General features: G+C 43.4%; 1 protein-coding gene across 11 annotated transcripts in view; it reads left to right on the top strand.

Moving 5' to 3' along the window:
• The window catches only part of Ints13 (integrator complex subunit 13), a 28,880-nt gene extending 15,005 nt beyond the window's left edge, over positions 1-13,875 (top strand). For 3 of the 11 annotated variants that reach the window (XM_060384492.1, XM_060384491.1, XM_060384493.1), the window contains exons 6-19: positions 544-634; positions 1,937-2,065; positions 2,177-2,200; positions 3,741-3,825; positions 5,693-5,782; positions 6,095-6,202; positions 7,088-7,266; positions 8,251-8,421; positions 8,707-8,861; positions 9,165-9,395; positions 11,223-11,362; positions 12,770-12,905; positions 13,351-13,428; positions 13,528-13,875. In XM_060384492.1, the coding sequence (XP_060240475.1) occupies positions 544-634; positions 1,937-2,065; positions 2,177-2,200; positions 3,741-3,825; positions 5,693-5,782; positions 6,095-6,202; positions 7,088-7,266; positions 8,251-8,421; positions 8,707-8,861; positions 9,165-9,395; positions 11,223-11,362; positions 12,770-12,905; positions 13,351-13,428; positions 13,528-13,567 (1,657 nt within the window). In that variant the 3' untranslated portion in view covers positions 13,568-13,875. Of the gene's footprint in view, positions 1-543; positions 635-1,936; positions 2,066-2,176; positions 2,201-3,740; positions 3,826-5,692; positions 5,783-6,094; positions 6,203-7,087; positions 7,267-8,250; positions 8,422-8,706; positions 8,862-9,164; positions 9,468-11,222; positions 11,363-12,769; positions 12,906-13,350; positions 13,429-13,527 lie in introns of those variants that run through there. The other 8 variants (XM_060384494.1, XM_021654074.2, XM_060384497.1 and 5 more) reach the window with 8 other exon arrangements.
• The last annotated feature ends 5,296 nt before the right edge of the window (positions 13,876-19,171 follow it).

Genomic DNA, 19,171 nt, shown 5'->3' with positions numbered 1-19,171 from the left:
ATAAGTAGGGATGCCACTCTTGTATTCTTACGAGCAGTCATTCACAGGGAGTAGTTATATTGCCTGGGAAAAAAAAAGGCCGGTAATCCCAGCACTCTGGGGCAGAGGCAGGCGGATCCCTGTGAGTTCAAGGCCAACCTGGTCTACAAAGTGAGTCCAGGACAGCCAAGGCTACACAGAGAAAGCCTGTCTCGACAAACAGAAATTCAGTATACAGTTATAGACAATCTGCTATTGGCAGCTGGTGTGGGACTGCCTCAGTGGCGTCAGCTGAAAGCGGGCCCCTGGTGCTCTGGCCTGGCACCCGTGGTCAGTGTGTGTATCATTTCAATACACAGAGGAAGGTTTTGCATTTCATCTAGACGTGTGTAATTATTAAGTATTAGCACTGATACAGCAGTTACACACCGAGACTGTCTCTCTTAGTGTGCTAACAGTAATGTCTGATTGTAGTCACCCTGTTTATGATAAGGCTGAAATAGTTTACTTTCCTGAATTCTGTACAATATCTATTCTAACGTTTTAAGTGAAGGTTTTTTTTAGTCTCATGCAGATTCAGAAATGTGAGTTGGTCTTGATTCACACCTACCCAGTTGGTGAAGATAGCCTTGTGTCTGACCGTCCTAAAAAAGAAGTAAGTGTGGAAGTGCCACAGGAGGAGGTGGCAGTGAGTTAGAGTTAAGCGATTCTGAGGAAGTCTGCAAACAAACCTTTGTGTCAAACGGCCAAGTGCTCAGAATAGACTGTTGTGATTACAGACCTTACATGGTTCCCATTTAGCTTCTTTATTGACATTTAGTTTAATAAAATGTGTTGCAAGTCCATGTAATTTTTATTTTTACATTTGTGAATTTTAGTTACTTCAGTAAGTTTATTGTTTTCTCCATTTTGAGAAAAGCAGTATATTCTAGTAAAATACCCTCTGATGACAAACCCACTTCCCAACTTTTGCATTAAAAAAAAAAAATTGAACAGCTGGGTGCAGTGGCACACGCTTGTAATCCCAGCATTCAGGAGGTAGATGCAGGCGTCTCTCTGTGAGTTCTAGGCCAGTCTGGTTTACAAAACGAGTCCAGGACAGCCATGGCTACCCAGAGAAACCCTGTCTCAAAAAAACAAAAACAAAAAATTATGTATATTTTTCCAAATGAAAAGATAGTTTTGTTGGTTAGTAGATATCTTCATATCACATTTTCCTTGATAGTCCGTATTTAGATATATAAATCTTTTTCTCTAGTTATAGTAAATGGATAGTATGCTAATTTTTATTTTTTTATTTTTAATTTATTCACTATTACTTTAGTCTGAACTTTTGGGCTTAGTTGATAATTTCAAATTGTTGTGTCCATCTTATTTTTAGGTGGTTCCTTGATTATTTTATGCCTCCTTTAATGATATAATATGTTGATTTTACTTTTTGGTAACTGAAAATATTAATCATACTATTATTACCTTGGACTGAGTAAAAATTTGTCAGTTTACTATATTTTTTGCAGCCTTACCTCACATTGGTAATGAAGTCAGATGTTTGTGGTGATCTCCATATTCCTTCTTAATTTTTATCTGAAGTTTTACTCTTTTTAAAATGAATTATTTTTGTATAGTGTCTCTGTGTGACTTCATCTGTTTTCATATCAATAAGCAGAAGTTAAAAAATATAGTGTGTTTTTAGTGAATGGCTCCAGTCTAGGTTTTAAGAGGACAATGACAGTCAGTTCTATGGCTGTATCTAATGGCTCACGTAGTTCCCGGCCTGTAGCATAGTAAATGGACAAAATCTCATTGATGAAATGATTATCCTGGCAAGCTTTTACACTTCCTTTCCCAAAGTAAGAAGCCACTGGGTACTTAGTGGTCTGCAGTAAAAGACTAAGCACAGGGAGGGTGCTGTGAAGTCGTGCTCTGTGGATTATCTTTCTTGGGTACTCTCCTGCAGTTGTCCCCGGTTTTGACCAGTGAAGTCCACAGTGTCCGAGCTGGGCGGCATCTTGCTACCAAGTTGAATGTTCTAGTACAGCAACATTTTGACTTGGCTTCAACAACCATCACAAACATTCCTATGAAGGTAGGCCATCCTGAGCGCTCTCGTTGTGCTGTTTGACTATTTGTTGACATGCCTTATTCACTTTAATTGAACCTTTACTTTTTCTCCCCATGTCATATCTTGTTTTGCTAGCCCACAGTCAGTGTCTTTGAACAGGTCAGTAAATACTGAAAATCAAAAAGAAAGGATCACAGAACAAAATGTTGTGTTGTTACCATTTCTAATACGAATATATCAAATGAGATTTTTAAGAACTATGTTCTGAGTATTTTTTTTTATCAAAATCTATATTTTAAATTACTTCTCTGTGATTCTTTTTCTGAGAACTGTGTAATTAGATTTTACTTTGTATATTTGAGTGGATCTTTTCTTTCCCTTACTTTCATCCTTACCCACCCAAGTGTAAAGATGTTGATAAGTAATAGGTCTGACTAACGAAACAGCCCATGCTTCCAGTTGCTTAAGCTTCAGGTAGAGAGCCATGGGTGTGAGTCTATGGGTTCACCAGTGGGCTTTTTGTAGGAATCTGTCACTTCTGTTCCTGTTGTCATTAAGTTTCAGGACCAGCAAATGCCTGGTCCACAGAAAGCTTAAATGAGTCATTGCTAACACTGAGCCCATGCAGTTACTACTCTTACCGAAAATTCATGGTGACTTGTTTTTTATTTGTCTTTGTTTTTTGAGACAGGGTGTCTCTGTGTAGCCTTGGCTGTCCTGGACTTGCTTGTAGACTAGGCTGGCCTTGAACTCACAGAGATCCTCAAGTGCTGGGATTAAAGGCATGTGCCTTTGTGCCAGGTTTGCTTCTTATTTTTAAAACATGGTTTCACTTTACAATTCCTGCTGATTTAAAACACTTTAAACATGATCCTCCTGCCTCAGCCTCCCTCATGCTGGGATTACAGATGTGAATCACAGTACCCAGCCTTGTTTTTAGTTTTTTTGCCATTTATTTTGCCATTTAATATTTATCCCACAAATACTAAATTACATGAAAAGTCTTGTTAGATTTTCATTTTTCCTGTCCTCTCAACCTCATTGGCTGGCTCTTTACTAGGAGTCCTAGGAGACCCTGCCAAGTCGATTTGATATGAGGCAATGAGCAAGTAAAACATTGTAGCAAACCCCAGCTTATATCTGAGTGTGTGAGAAATGCCGAGAGGGCAGCAGGCAGTTTGCGTGTTGGACCTGACACTGTGTGCCTCTGTAGTCTGTGTTCTGTTAATAGATAATATCAAAAGCAAGTTACTAAGCTTGTTAGTTAGTATTTACTATCTTAAATAATTGTTGTTCATTAATTCACTGCAGGTATTTAAAGATGCTATTTCCTATTTTCAAGTTATTTTAAGTTCAACTTACATAAATTATTTCAATGATAGTATATTTGGGTTTTAAAAATATTGGCAAGAAAATACATGTATAGAAAAACAAATTCAAAATTTCTAGAAGAGTCATTTGTGTTAACTCTGACATGAGAAACTTACTACCTCAGTGCCTGTGTTCTCCAGTGGGGTCACTGCACTGATGAAAAGTGCTGCATCTTTAAATAAGTGGCTGAGCAAACCGTTCTCTTACTTAGCTAACTGTGGCAGAATGTATCTGACCTCACTTTAGGCAAAAAGCAAAGTGAGTAATTTATTTCATTATTTGGAAAGCAGACCCCGTTATTTAAAAATGTCTTTAACTTTGCTTAAAGGAAGAGCAGCACGCCAACACCTCCGCCAACTATGACGTGGAGCTGCTTCATCACAAAGACGCACATGTAGATTTCCTGAGAAGTGGTAAGACAAGTGCTACCGAGGACTCCAGCCAAGCACACAGGCTGAGCTCATCTTTGTCCAAACTCCTCCGCAGTGTCACCTTTGTAGTCTTTGTCAATTTGACACAATTAGAACCGCCTGGGAAGAGGGAATCTCAGTTGGAAAATAGCTTTCATCATACTGGTTTTGTGGTCATGTTTGTGGGCATTTTCTTAATTGCCAGTTGACAGAGGCGGGCCCAGCCCATTGTAGGCAGTGCCATCCCTGGGCAGGTAGGTCTGGGGTATTTTCTGAGGAAGCTAGGGAGAGCAAGCTGCCACGTAGCGTTCCTCCATGGCCCATGCAGGTCCTGGCTGGAGCTCCTGCTTTGGTTTCCCATGGTGATGGGCTTTTCAGTGACAAGTGGAAGTTAACCCTGTCCTCCCCCAGGTTGCTTTTGGTCATGGTGTTTCTCACAGCGACAGAAAGCAAGCTAAAAGTGTCTGGAACTAATACTGTGTAGAGTTTACTTTCGTCCCCAGGCTGTGGCTTCCATCCCTTGTGCTGTAGGGCAGGAGGGAAGAGCTTTAGCAAGGCTTTGTCACCACAGCAGCCTTGTGTTTCTGTGCTTCACTTTCTGTGTTTAAAACCTGCAGATGCTATAACAGGATGAAGCAGAATATTCCACTCTCTCCTAAAATTGAATGACAAGTGTTAAGGCTTGAAGACCGTTTAGATTCCTGGGGCTTTCCTTTGATGCTGATGGCCTCAGAGGACTCATACTGAGCAGATTGTGTGCCTTCATTCTGAAGCGTGACTGTGAGCCGCTGGTGGTCAAGCTTCTCAGGAATCTTGGGATTCACTGAGTGAATTACTAGGGGGAGAAAGCAGCTGTGGTGAATGTGGGGAGTGTGTCTGCTGAGGTTAGAAAGGGAGTGCAGAGAACGTGGTTTTGAAAATGTGACCTGTGGACACTGCTAAGAACCCATAAGACGATGTCAGTTTTTAAGAGTTTTTGTTTTTTTATACTAAGAAGGTTGTATAAAATTACCTTGGCTATTAAAATATTTCTTGTCTGTGGAGATGGCTTAGTGGGTAAGAGCACTTGGTGTGAAAGCAAAAGGACCCAAGTTCAAATCTCTAGCACTGATGTAAAAGCCTATAAAGCCACAACTGGGGGCAGAGACAGGTTTGGATCCCAGGGGTCCCTAGTCACACCTCCATGCCTGTATGTTACACACATGTATACGTAAGTAGGTGGGAGCTTCATGCTGCTGTGAAGTGCTCCTGTGAGCCTTACTGAGGAGGGACCCCAGAGCGTAATCTCAGTGGCAGGCATGGACTGTAGCTTGTCCATTGTCCTAGAGTAAGGTCAGAACTCCCTGCTGGAGGCTCTCAGAGCACTGTATAGTATCTTCTTCAACACTTTGTCAACCCTGTAAGTTCACACGTGTCCACTATTGCGTTGACACCTGTGCTCTGGCACTGCCTGCAGATAGACTTTCTTCACAACCTTCTAAAGACACACACTGGGCTTTAGTTGTGTGTTTTAGACTCTTAAGCCTTCTGAGTATTGGATGTGTTACTTTGTCCTTTATTGGCCTGGGCAGGGAGCAACTATTAGGATGTCTGAATTTTCATTATTGGCTATTAAGGCCATGACCCAATTTAATTAAATTAGTGAATGAAAAAATAAAATAAAAAATGTGAAGAGAAATTGCTTATTGGTGTTAACTGTAGTTTATATCTGTCTTCTACAGGCCCTTTCCCCCCATGGCTCTGTAAAGATAGTGTTCTTATTGTGTTCTTCTCTCTTTCAGAGCTTAGTGGTACCTTGAGAGCTTAGGTAACAATCGCTCTGAAGTCGGTGACCTTTTTAGTAAACGTAGTGTTTCTGACCTTTCTAAAGGTGATTCCCACTCCGGCAGCAGCAGTAGAGAAGGCCCGTTTAAAGAGACAGTAACCCTGAAGTGGTGCACACCCAGGACCAACAGCATTGGTAGGTAGAAGAGTTCAAGAGCACACCAAAGCTTTTTCTAAATGTCGTGTTGGACTTTGTTTGGTTGCGGTTGTGGGGTTTTTTTTGGGTTTTCAAGACGGATTTTCTCTTTATAGCCTTGGCTGTCCTGGTCTCACTTTGTAGACCAGGTTGGCCTCGAACTCACAGAGACCTTCCTGCCTCTGCCTCCCATGCGCCACCATGCCAAGCCTTGAGTTTGTTTTACGAGTTTTGTTTTTCATTGCCTTAGTGTTTCAGTAAGCAAGTTTTCTTTCTTTTAAGTGGACATTTCATTATATTCTTTTAAATCAGTGTTTTCTTGTATTTCAGAATTGCACTATTGCACTGGGGCTTACCGAATTTCACCTGTAGATGTAAATAGCAGACCTTCTTCCTGCCTCACTAATTTTCTCCTCAATGGTAACTCTGATAATTTAATGGTTTAACTTCAATTAGTGTTAAATGGACTCATTAGTGTCACTATAATTTGTTTGCCAAAATTATTTTTAAGCTTAACATAGTTGTAAGTAGCTGAGGGTCAGAAAGTTACTTTCTTCCTGACTTCCAGGCTAGTATATCCAACATTCTTTTAAGAATTTTTATTAAAATTTTGATCTTTAGATTAGTCTGATTTGACCCTTGTTTGGAAGCTAGGCTAATAGCCCTACACTCTGGCCCATGGGGTTAAATGGTTTATGTGGACTGAATTTTCTTTGACTACTTCACCCCTATTGTGTATAAATGCTGAGTTTTCAGTGTCTCGCCATATGATTTTTACCTGTGACCTACGGGGTTTCTTTACTTACTTTATGTCTCAATTATAGTCTTCCATCTTCTAATTTTAAACTTTAAAAGTTCTTCTGGTAACTTAGGATAATAAGTTTTGGAACTATTGATTTTAAAAGTTTTTCATTTCTCTAAGGTTATTTTTATTATTAAGTACAGTTTGATTATCAGAATATGTAAAATCTAAATTTGGTAGTGTTTGGCCAGAAAGGTGGCCTTGTGGGCAGGAATTGAGACTGCCTTTCCTTGGATACTTTGTAACATTGGTGACCTGAGTTCACAGTAGTTTAATTTTCGTTTTGGATGTCTAGGAGGAAATTTTTATGTGAACTTGAAATTGAGGAAAGATACCATCATAATTGCTTTTGGGAAAGTAGCCAGATAACTGTGTAACCTTTAAAGAGTCTGAGAGAAGCTGAGTGTTGGGACCAGAAGTGTAGCTAGAACAGCCTAGCAGCGCCAGTTAAAATGTGAGCTGTTTGAGGTTGGTTTCCCACAGCTTGATCTTGCTTTTGACAGGTCGGTCTGTGTTGTTGGAACAGCCACGAAAGTCAGGTTCCAAAGTCATCAGTCACATGCTTAGCAGCCACGGAGGAGAGATCTTTTTGCATGTTCTTAGCAGTTCTCGGTCCATTCTAGAAGATCCACCTTCAATTAGTGAGGGCTGTGGAGGAAGAGTTACAGATTACCGGATTACAGTGAGACTCTTTTAAAAATGTTGATGTGTATGTGCTTTGCGTGCGTGTGTGTGTGTGTGTGTGTGTGTGTGTGTCTGTCTGTCTGTCTGTCTGTGCACCATGTGCACAGCTGATGCCCTGGGAAGCCAGCGGAGGGATCCTCCAGAACTGGAGTAGTAGGCAGTTGTGAGCCACCGTGTGGGTGCCAAAAATCTACTCTGGGTCCTCTGCAAGAACAGCCAGGACTCTTAACCACTGAGCCATCCTCCAGCCCTGCCAGTAAATGTATTCTCTGTAGAATCTGATTTGAGTCTGTTAGCAAGAGCTCTTGTTATAGCTTAGGTTATGGGGAAGCTGATTGTTGTCCATTTACCATCCTCACTGACTACTCTGCCATGGGGCGGGTCATTGCCTGAAGTGTCTGGGTTCTGAAGCATGGGAGTGCAGAGAAGATGCAGTTAAACTGGAGCTTTCCTTGCCGTGTAGTGACATTCCAGGGCTGTGGAGCTAAAATGTGGATTTATGTGTATAACTACTCTTCATAACTATCAAATATTATATAATTTCTCTTTATTAGGCTTTATTGTGATTATTTTAATAAGGGGTTGAAAGCCAATCAGTATACGTTACGGGAAACTGAGAACATAAAAACATCAAAAACCCAACCAACCAAAAACCCGAACTTACCTAAAATTCCATTATTCAAAGATTAATATTCATGATTTTAATGTTCTGGCAAAGTAGCTTTTTCATAAGCAAACTGGTCTTGCAGTGTGATTAACTCATAATCTGAATGAAGCGGCTAAATCATTGGGTGGGGTGGGGTGCGCTTCATTTCCACTGTGTAAATGTTGGGATGGGGCAGGCAGTGAGGTCGGGGTCACTGTTGGAGAAGGGTTCTGCTGACAGTCACAGGACAGGACAGGAGGGAAAGGGACTGTCAGATGTGACCCGTGCTGGAACACTAGACTAGGTTCTAATTGTGTCTTATCTGGTTACCATTAGGATTTTGGTGAATTTATGAGGGAAAACAGGTTAACTCCTTTTCTAGACCCCAGATATAAAATGGATGCGAGTCTAGAGATCCCATTGGAGCGTGCAAAGGACCAGTTAGAAAAGCACACCCGCTACTGGCCCATGATTATCTCACAAACCACCATTTTCAACATGCAAGCGGTGAGTGTCCTCTTCTTCTCGGGGTTAGTGTGTATTTGCAGATAGATTGGTAGGAAAAAAATTGAAAAATTTGTAATTGGCACCATTTCTCAGGCGAGGAAGGAAGCATGAGTTTGTCACGCTGAAGAATGTGGCTGAGGTCGGAAGCAGCAGTTACAGGGTCCCTCCCTGTGGCCATCTTTAGAGTCAGCTTAACCAAGTTCTTCCTTATACTTCCATGCTTGTTTTTCAAGACAGATTTTCTTTTTCTTTTCTTTTTTTCTTTCATTTTTTTTAACCTAACAGGTAGTTCCATTAGCCAGTGTTATTGTGAAAGAGGCTTTGACAGAAGAGGATGTGTTAAACTGTCAAAAAACTATATACAACTTAGTTGATATGGAAAGAAAAAATGATCCTCTTCCTATTTCTACAGTTGGTACCAGAGGAAAGGGCCCTAAAAGGTAGTGCTGTTTTCTTTACTTCTTCACACATCATGTTTACTTAATGGACATTACTTTGAAAGATAATTTCTCCATGTGTAAAGTAACTGTATGCATGTATGTATGTGTGTGTGTGTGTATGATGGAGACATGTGATGATAGGTCTTGCTACACTGTAACTTGGAGGTCCACTATTAATAATGGAGTAAAAAAAAATACACTTCTATTTCTGTTTCCTTTACCATAGCAAGGGGGTTCTGCGGGGCCTAATGTCTAGCTACTTTACAAGGAGCGTCTCTGAGGACCCTTTTGGCCTTACTGCAGGGATGAGCAGTACCGTATCATGTGGAACGAGCTGGAGACTCTTGTCAGAGCCCACATCAGCAACTCCGAGAAGCACCAGAGAGTCCTCGAGTGTCTGATGGCGTGTCGCAGCAAGCCCCCGGAGGAAGAGGAGCGGAAGAAGCGAGGGAGGAAGAGGGAGGACAGGGAGGACAAGGCAGAGCAAGCAGTGAAGGAGCACGGGCCAGAAAAGCCCCGGCCAGACTCCGACAGGTGATTGGCTCCCTTAGCAGATGCCTTTGCCTGTAGCGCGCTCCGCCACACAGCGTGTGCTTGTCCACTCTGGTATTGCACTTCTTTTAAATAATTTTATTTTATGTACGTTGGTGTTTTGACTGTATGTGTGCCTATGTGAGAGTGTCAGATCCCCTGAAGCAGGGGTTACAGACAGTTGTGAGCTGGCATGTGGGTGCTGGGGATTGAACCAGGGTCCTCTGGAAAAACAGTCAGTTCTCTTAACCGCCAAGCCATCTCTCCAGCCCGATATTGCACTTTGAATTACAGCATCTTTCTTTGCCTTAAGAAGGCATGAGCTTTTACTGTTACAGCAAAAATGTTGAGTTTTTCCTAACCGGCTTCTGGTTATCATGAAGTTTGATGCCAGTGTACACTTTGAATATTATAAAACTCAAAGAATGTAAATTTTTGCAGAGGGAGTGATTTGCCAGGCATTTGTCACAAGATCCTGAAAGAACATTCTTCCTTATGTTAGAGATAGGCCATACTTGAGTGATGACAGCAAAGAGTAGAAGACGCTGTCGTTCATGAGTTAGGTGCCTTGGAGCAGACGAGCATGCAGGCCTAATTCAAGAAGTAATGACAGTTAGGTGTGGGCCAGCAAGATGGCTCAGGGAGTAAAAGCACATTTGATCATCTGAGCTGGATCACTGGGTCCAACGTGGTAAACTGCCTCGTGCGTGGTGTCCTTTGACCTTCACACACATGCCATAGTACTCCCTACCCCCATTTAAAAAGTTTTGAAAGTTAACGAATAACCTTAATGCATCACCTTCCATCTTCTTGCCACGAGGCAGACAAGGCAGCTAGCTTCATAGTAGTGGTAATGGGCTGTGCCTGTAAAAGCAGCACCACTTCTCATCATGGAAAACTGCAACCACACACAAGTGTGTAACAGTAGCCTCTGCCTTCACAGTTACTGACTCATGGCAGATGCCTGCTCACGCATACATGTTCCCGTGTCTACTGCCTTTACCACTGGTCTGTAGCCATATGTTGGCAGTGGTTCTGGAAGCCTCACCGTTTCCAGATAGAGGAGCACTCTGCTTCTCGGCACTCGCCGTTTCCAGATAGAGGAGCACTCTGCTTCTCGGCACTCGCCGTTTCCAGATAGAGGAGCACTCTGCTTCTTGGCACTCGCCGTTTCCAGATAGAGGAGCACTCTGCTTCTCGGCAGTTGACGCCGTTCACCTTCCCCTGCGCACTGCAGCCCAGGAGAACGGCTTCGGCCCTCGCAGACCTGCAGTGTGTGGCTGGGAGCGCAGGCGAGAGGAAGCCCAGCGTGGGGCCTGTAGCGCTCCCAGCACTCAGGAGGAGCAGCAGGCAGATCTCTTAGTTTGAGGTCAGAGTGGTCTGCATAGAGAGTTTCAGGCCAGCCAAGACTGTAGTGAGACACTGTCTCAAGGACAAACGTTAGAGTGAGGCTCCCAAGCGGTGAAACCTAAATATATTCCTCTTTACATGGAGCTCACCACACACGACAGTGAGCTCATAATCTTATGTGTAATTTGGAATAGTTTTGTTTTTTTTCCTTATTTTTAAAATGTGAAATTTTTGTGGGTATAACATTGTTTCTAAGCTTTTAGTTATTAAGTTTCCTCTGGTTTGGTTTTCCATCTGACTAATCCCTGAACTGTTTCTACTATAAAGGCAGGTAAAGTTGTGTTGAACTCATTAAATTCTTTTATATGATATCTAAATTCTTTTGTGAGATCAGATATGTTCTATGATAATCAGTGTAGTTACTGAGGCATTTATGGACTTGTAAATTAAACTCAGCTTCATTATTTGTCCTTCTTTAAGATTGAAAGGGATTTTAGAACGAGGGAAAGAAGAGTTGGCTGAAGCAGAGGTCATAAAGGACTCACCTGACTCCCCAGAACCTCCAAACAAAAAGCCCCTTGTTGAAATGGACGAGACACCACACATGGAAAAGTCTAAAGGTGAGGACAACCCCAGGAGGCGCCTGGGCGGCTTAGCTAAGCGCTTGTTCTGTGCAGTATTCACACTGTGTCTGTGAGAATGAGCTCCGCACATCTGGGTATCAGACAGGAGACTGTCTTCAGCCTTGGAAGTAAAGATGCTTTCAACATAAAATTAAAAAAAAAAAAAGTAGCAGTATACTTCTATTAGTGAGGGCTTTGAAAACATAAAAACTATAACTGAGAAAATTTAAATTACAAGCTTAAATCTGATTATGTTCCTATAACTGCAAAGCACTGGCTCATGGAGGACAGACCATTTCCTAAGCCCCTTTATCATTATTCCTTTCTCCAGCTAATGAACAAAATCATTGGTTTACTGTGACATTTTCATTGAGCGCATCACGGAGTGTGGCTCATAGTCCTCCATGCGTGCTCTCCTGCCCTGATCTCCCTCAGCAGAAGCACCCTCCCACTTCCTTCTTTCCACGGAGGAAGAGAGCAGTGCTGCTTGTTCCTCCACCAGCCTCTGGGATGATGCTCGTGTAGGAAAGTAGGATTGAGCCTGTTTTCACCATGAAACCTTTAATCTTGTTGTAGGCTGAGAAGCTTAATTTCTTCATGAAGTAATTCTGTGTCTGAAAGATGGGATTTGGACTCAAGCTCTTGAGGTCATTCTGGGTCTTAGTGTCCTTGAAGGTCGCCTGGGTTCAGTGGGAAATCGTCAGGCTCTGGTGCCTTAACCTGTGTGTCTCATAGGCAGCGAGAGCAGGGTGGCCTCTGAGCAGGCAGGCTAGTGCATTCCTTAGAGCTCTGTCAGTACATTAGACACACTCATTCTTCAGGTCACTAATCTCCTTGCATTTGGGGAAGCTGGCGTCATCTTGAGGTGGTCTTCTGATATCGGCCTCAAAGGCTTTTGCCAGAGGTAGAAATGATAGGATTTAAACCTGTGTCTGCTGATAATTACTACCTCATGTGCTGGGTATACCATTGTGGATCACAATGAGAATTTAGATGTACTTCAAAGATGTTTTTATTCTTTGCAGTTTCATGCATGTGTAAGTACCCAGTTCTGCTTACCTCCTCCCTAGATGACTCCCTCCTACCTTCATGTCTTTCATTCTGTTTTACCAGTTAAATCGTTGTTTATCTTCTGATCAGCAGCGTTCCTTATACCTGTTTCATCTGCTTTGGAAAAGACTTTGCACAAAGCCAGCTGTGTGCCTGATGTCTCCACTGCTCTAAAGGCTGGTTCTTCTCAGGGTGCCTTGTGGATTTGCTGAAAGTCCATTGGGCTTTCTTGGCATGGTCCAGTGCCTGAAGAGTATAAAGTGAACAACAGAAGTGAGGGTTGAGTTTGTTACATTTCTAAAACTTGAAATAATATTTTCTCTGCTTTTTTTCTCCTTTCTGCTCTAACACCAGGGCCCGTGTCCTTATTATCCTTGTGGAGTAATAGAATCAACACTGCCAATTCCAGAAAGCACCAGGAGTTTGCTGGGCGTTTGAACTCTGTCAATAACAGAGCTGAGCTATATCAACACCTTAAGGAGGAAAATGGGTTTGTGTAATTTCCTGTGGAAACTGCTTTGTTGATTTTGTAGTCCTGTCATGAAGCTGCTTGCTTGTGGTCAGCAGTTTTGTGCTGGTATTATGAGCTAATACACTGCTTTTAAGGAGGAAGATATTAACCTGTTAGACCCTTGGAGCTCATAAAAGGCCCAGTTAATTGATTGTAACATGAAACTGTCTGCTACTTACAGCATTACGTTTTCAGGGAGTAAAAATCACACACTGAATCTATGTAATGTTAAAGTGTTAGAGTAAACGTCAGACATGATTATTTTAATCAGTTGTTCTAAGAAATCCCCCTTACAGTGTGCTGTTAAAGGAATTCCTTTTGTAGAAATCTTGACTTGCTTTGCTTGGAGAAGGGAGATTGGGACAGGGAGGGACCTCAGGGAAGCCCTGGTCTTCACAGGCTCGCTTTTCTCTCATGTACACAGTGAGGAGCTTGGACTGACTGGAGGACCCCGAACTTCCATCCCTTTCTTAAAGTGCTCACATTCTCCTGTTGTGAATAGGTTAGATTTTAGTTCCAATGGGTAAAAGCAGATAAAAATACAGGTTACTAAGTAAATGTTTTCATTTACCATATCATTTCCCCCTTCTAAACTTTTCAGGATGGAGACAACAGAAAATGGAAAAGCCAGCCGCCAGTGAAGACTGACTTGAGAAACTAAACTGGAGTATATTGCAGAAATATTTTGGGCAGAATTTGATATAAGTACTTTTACAGCAAGATTGTATAGCTATGTTGCCTGGACCGGTTTTTACATTTTTAAAGAATTTCAACAAATTATCTTTTTTGTACTAATTCTAAGATTGGCAGAGTCAAAATATATACATTTGAGATTTCTCCTCCCAAATCACACAGTTTATTTTATGGTAAAAGGTGTTCCCTCTGGAAATGTTTTTTAAATAATTCTTAGGCTTCTCTTTGTCAAATAAAACTATTAAAATACATGAAATGCAAAGTATTGGAGTCTTACTTTAGAAAAAAAAAGATATTTATTACTCTTAATTCTTACAGCCACCTTTAAGAATTTATAAAGCTTGGTCAGAATTTAAGTGAGATTTGTAGTATTTAGTGCGAGATCTTGCCTGTCTGCGTGAGGTAGAGCGAGCCTTTTCTAGGGAGGACTGTGGCTTGCTTTATTTGAAACGCTTTGCCTTTGTCTGCACCGTGGAAGCCAGCGTTTTTAAGCAGCCAGTGGGACTTCACAGTGGTTTGATACAATGCTGTTATTTTTTTTTCTGTTAAAATTTTATTGTTCGTTAACTTTTTGTATTGAAAGAGAAGTATAAAGGAAATTATTTCACAGAAGAAGAGATAGACATTACGAGGTTTTTTGTTTTCATCCTTGGTAGGATTTTGGTGTCCTTTGTCGTCAGAAACCTCCTGTTTTGTGTTTCATGTTCCCATGCTGTTCTGTCTGGAATCTCATAGCATGGTGTACTAACCGTGTTATCTTGGTGTTAAGCCTTTTCGAGGTTTGGCCTGCCTTTCCTTTAGCACGTGTAGGAGAAAAGTTATTTGTATTATTTCTCTTACTGGAATTTTGAGCCCGGGAGACATTATGATTATGAGATGATAAATCAGCAGCATGAAGAACAGTTGCCCGTCCAGTCACAGCCTGTCAGCCCACTAAATGCTAATTTATTTTTGTCATCATGGCCTAAGCAGAAGGCATGTGGTCCTGTTGTCACTTGGTGCATTTGAGTTGTGAACACAATATAAAAACTATGAATGTCCAGAATTGTCGCTTGACCATGGCCAGTCTTCATCACGGTGTATATAGACTTAATAAGACACAAATTGATTGTCATTGAGGCTTCGTGTAAACAAAAAGAATCAGCCTGAACAGGACACGGCTTGGCTTCGAGGGTTGCCGCCACGTGTCTGAGTCCTCACGCTGCATCTGTGTTCCTGCCTTTATGGTGAACTTAGCCACCCGGGCTTCGGTCAAAGCCGCCTATATGAGGTGCTGCCGAGTCGCTCGCTTTCTCCGTCCTGCCACGTGGCTGCTGAAACCATTGATGTAATTATATACAGGTGTTGTCCACATGAACAAATCTAGAACTGTCCAGTCTCTTAAGGCTTTAAAGCATTGGACTTAGTTCAGGAGCCTGCATTGTCTAGGCCGATACTGAGAAAGTTTTAATCTCCTGATGGCTTAAATTAACACATTAGCTTGAGCTATATGAAATGACCACTTTGAAGCTGGACAGCATACAGGAGGCAGAGGTAGTCTGGACTGTGAGTTCAGGGCCAGCCCCGTCTCAAACAGTGAGGGCTTCACAGGGAAACCCTATCGTGTGTGTCTTGGGGTGGCAATTACCATCTTATATGCAAACTATAGTTGTATAGTGGCTCAGTCTGTACATTTGTCTTTCTATACCATCTGAATAGTTGGAACCACATATTAGCTTGGATATTTTGAAATAAGTTCTATAGAAAGGTGCTAATTTAGTGTCTGGTTAAGCAGTTTTCTTTTGTTGGGCTCAGTGATACAGGCCTGTAATCCCAGCACTCGGAGGCAGAAGCAAGCAGATCTCTGAGTTTGAGGACAATCTGGTCTACAAAGTAAGGCTACAAAGAGAAATCCTGTCTCGAAACAAAAAAAGTGTTGTTTTTTAAGGTTTGTTATTTTATGTGCATGCCTGTTTGTAGGCCTGTGCATCACGTGTACTTGGTGCCCACGGAGGCCGTAGAGACCATGGTATCCTGTGGAAGTGGAGCTAAAACAGTCGTGAGCCACCATGTGGGTGCTGGGAACTGAACTCAGGACCTTTGGAAGAGCAGCCAGTGCTCTCAACCTCCGAGCCATCTCTTCCATCCAGGTTTTCTTCTTTGTAACGTTTAATAAAGAATTCTGTAGCTATGGTGAATCAGAAAGTAAAAAGACCTGGTGGGTGGCAGGTGATGATGCCACTTTACAAGTGAAGCAATAATAGTCAAGCTTTGAATTAGAATTTAATGGGAAATCGCTGTCCTGTTAGAACATAGCTGGACTTGTGTCTCCTTTCTCCTCCCCTTTTATGCAGTGCAGGCCCCTTCCCAGGGCGGGGTGCCACCTGCGTTCGAGGTTGGTCTAAGCTTTTCAGTTAAACCTTTCTGGAAACCCTCGAGGACCTGGCCAGTGGTGAACCTCAACTGTCTGCTAGATGATTTTAAATCCAGTCAGATTGACAGGATTAACCACCACAGCTGGCATCGGCCAGAAAAACCTGTCTGATCCACAGGCATTCTGTGTGTGAGTTGAGGCTCTGATGCTGCTTTCAGTCAGCACCATTGCTGGCTGTGCGGGGCGGGGCCACGGGATGTGATACTTTGAGCTCGGCGAGTTTGTTTTCTCAAAACGGTTGGGATGGGTATAAACCTTTCTCCAGTTTTTGTTTGGATACCATTTCACAGAATTGTTTGTGGGTAAACAGAAGTCTCTGTTATTCCCAGGTATGATCATAGAACCTGGTTTATGGGCAGTTTTATCTGACAAAGATTCAACAGTCACCAAGTTTCAGCAAAAAGAAAGCCACCCCTGTTAAACAAGAAGCCTTTTGTGCAGTGTGCCCATGCACAGGGAGTACTTCCAAGCAGCTCTCTTCGCTACTGACAAACAGGAAAAGCAAAGACAGCGGGGCAGTTTCAGCAGGCAGGAGCTTCAGGGAGCCCGTGAGCAGCCATCCTGAGGCCAGTGCTGCAGCTCCCGCCCTGGCTTCCCTCACGGTGGACTTCGGAAGTGCTCATGGCAGCCTTATCTAGGACTCAAGTTTGAGCCCTCAGTGCTCCTGCGTGCTCTGGGCTGGTTCTCAATGCAGCTCTACCTGCCTGTGTCATCAGCCTTACGTCGGCAGGTCACCGGATGGCTTACCCAGGCGATGGGTCTAGGCCTCAGCACTGTGCAGACTCCATGCAGGGTCACCTTTTACTTGAAAACTACCTCACCTGAATAACATTTCTGAAGATTCTGTAGTGCATCTCACTTTAGATGTTTATTGCAAACAGACCTTCCTCCCCAAATTAAAAATTAACGGCAGTTTGCCTTCACATCGTCTTCAATTTGAAAGATGTTTTAGAGAATTGCCACAGAGAAGATAAACAGATAACAGCAGTTTGCTTTTAATGAGACATGCCAGGTGCTGTGCTAGCTGCACATTTCATCTCTTTACAGTCAATGCATTGCGAGACTGTAAAGGGAAGATAAAAGAGCCAGAGTCTGAGCTGCACGCTTACACTGTTGATGCTGATTTTTTTAAAGATTCATCTTTACTGTATGTGAGTGTTTGCATCATGTATGTGTACATGCCTGGTGCCTGAAGGAATGTCAAGGTCCCATGGAACTAGAGTTACTGCCATTGTGAGCGGCCATGTGTGTGTCAGGAACCAAACCCAGGCCCTCTGCAAGAGCAGCCAGTGCTCCTAACCACCGAGCCGTCTTTCCAGCCCTTCGTTATTTCAAAGATGACGTTTTTCTCTGACAGCCTCGGGTACAGTGTGTTTTGCTCGCATTGGCCGCCTCCTGCCTTTAACCTCACATCCTTCCTTTTGTTACAAGCCACTGAGTCCAGATAGTGCTCCCTGCAGGTGCGTGGCCGAGGGGCGTCCAGCCTTGAAGAAAAATGACTCCCCAGTAGCCACTGAGTGCTGCCAGTAGGAGTGTCACCTCAACCAAGCCCTGCTCCAGCCATGCTGGAGTGCCAAGTGACCTGTGTGCGAGTGCCTGTGTGAGAGAGAGAGAGAGAGAGAGAGAGAGGATCCGGTGTTCGTGAGGACTGTGGCCATAAGACTTTCCCTGTCCTCCCTGTCCTCTTACACACCTCTGCTGTTATGTTCCCAGACTATCAGCACTGTTGGACACAGCAGTCTCATTTAGGGCTGAGCACTTCTCTCTGCACGACTGCAGCCCGTTGCCTGGAGGAGCTGCTTGGGCCGAGGTTGGGAGCAGCACTCGCGAACACAGCCAGGCACAGCTGCCCCGGTCTGAAAAGCGGTCTTAGGTCCTGCTGGCTCCGTGTGCTGCTCGGGGTGCATGCTCTCTGCTGCCCGTTCTCTCCCTGTTCTGGCGTAAGGGCAAAGGGAGAAGGCTCTAAGTCTCTCCAGCTTACTCCCTGCTCCCTGCCGTCTGCTGAGGCTTCTGGTCCTGTGTCCGTGCATGGTGAGACCACTCCGCTTGCCGCTGGCGGGACTGTGGCGCTGAGTTCTCAAGCACGGTGCTGCCTGTTGGTGTAGTCTCAGACCACGAGATGGACTGAATGCAAGAAACACTTCAAATGGGAGTATGTACATACACTTTTTTTGAGATCATTTACATCATTTCCCCCTTAAGCCCTCTCGTATCACCATCCTTGCTTTTTTCATCAAATGCATGGCATCTTTGTGTTACTTTGTGTGTGTGTGTTCCTAAATATACGAATACAAACTGCTCAGTCTGTATGTTACTTGTGTGTATGTTTTCATGGTTGAGCACTTGGTGTTGGATAACAACTGGTGTGCTCTTCTTTTGGGGGGACCATTTCTCCTGATCTCAGCATCGCCTGTAGTTCTGCTCAGGCTGACAGCACTGTGCGCTTTCTCTCATCCACCTTAGCGTGGCTGTGGTCCTTGTTCAGCTCGTGTTTAGGCAGCCATGTTGGTGAGATGTCATGCGTGCGGCTTCTGGCAGTCCCAGGGCTTGCAGCAAGCTCCTTTTCCTCTGGCTCTGGTGGCCTCTGTAGAGCTGTTCAGAATTTTAGACTCATATAGAAGCGCTGCCCTGGGAGAGGTGGAAAGCTATGAACGAAGCCGCGGCTAATACCATGGGAGAAATGATTTGGAAACGTGCAGAAGAGTCTGCAGGTTCCTGTCGACACTTCTAACAGACTGCAGTGCTGCTGTGCCGGTGGCCCTTCCTCTAAAGTATTGGAAGTAAAGCCATAGGTTTGGTAGTGTGTGACTCTGAGGTAGCAAATAACCCTTCTTTTGGCATCCAAAGAGCTGTTGGGGTGAATAAGGAAAGCAAAGATTTGGCTTGATTTTGTGCTTTTCTTTTCCTTTTTTGTTTTTTGGCTCCACTGAATTTACGTTAGCCCTTCACCCTCTCGGGGCGTCTTTGAGAACTTTGAAGTCATCTCTATCTCACATCCCACAGTTCAGGTACAATGTACGAGGGCTGCTGCCAGTCACGTGGCAGTGTGGAGCATTCTTGCAGAGGCGCTGAGCGTGCAGGGAGCCTAGCGAAGCAGTGACACGCCGCCATCTCTGCCGGCACTGAAATGGGCTCGCCC

This window comes from Meriones unguiculatus, chromosome 5 (assembly GCF_030254825.1).
Source record: "Meriones unguiculatus strain TT.TT164.6M chromosome 5, Bangor_MerUng_6.1, whole genome shotgun sequence".
Taxonomy (NCBI): Eukaryota; Metazoa; Chordata; class Mammalia; order Rodentia; family Muridae; genus Meriones; species Meriones unguiculatus.
Note: the sequence above shows the minus strand (reverse complement) of the source record. Positions and strands in the feature narration are given on the sequence as shown.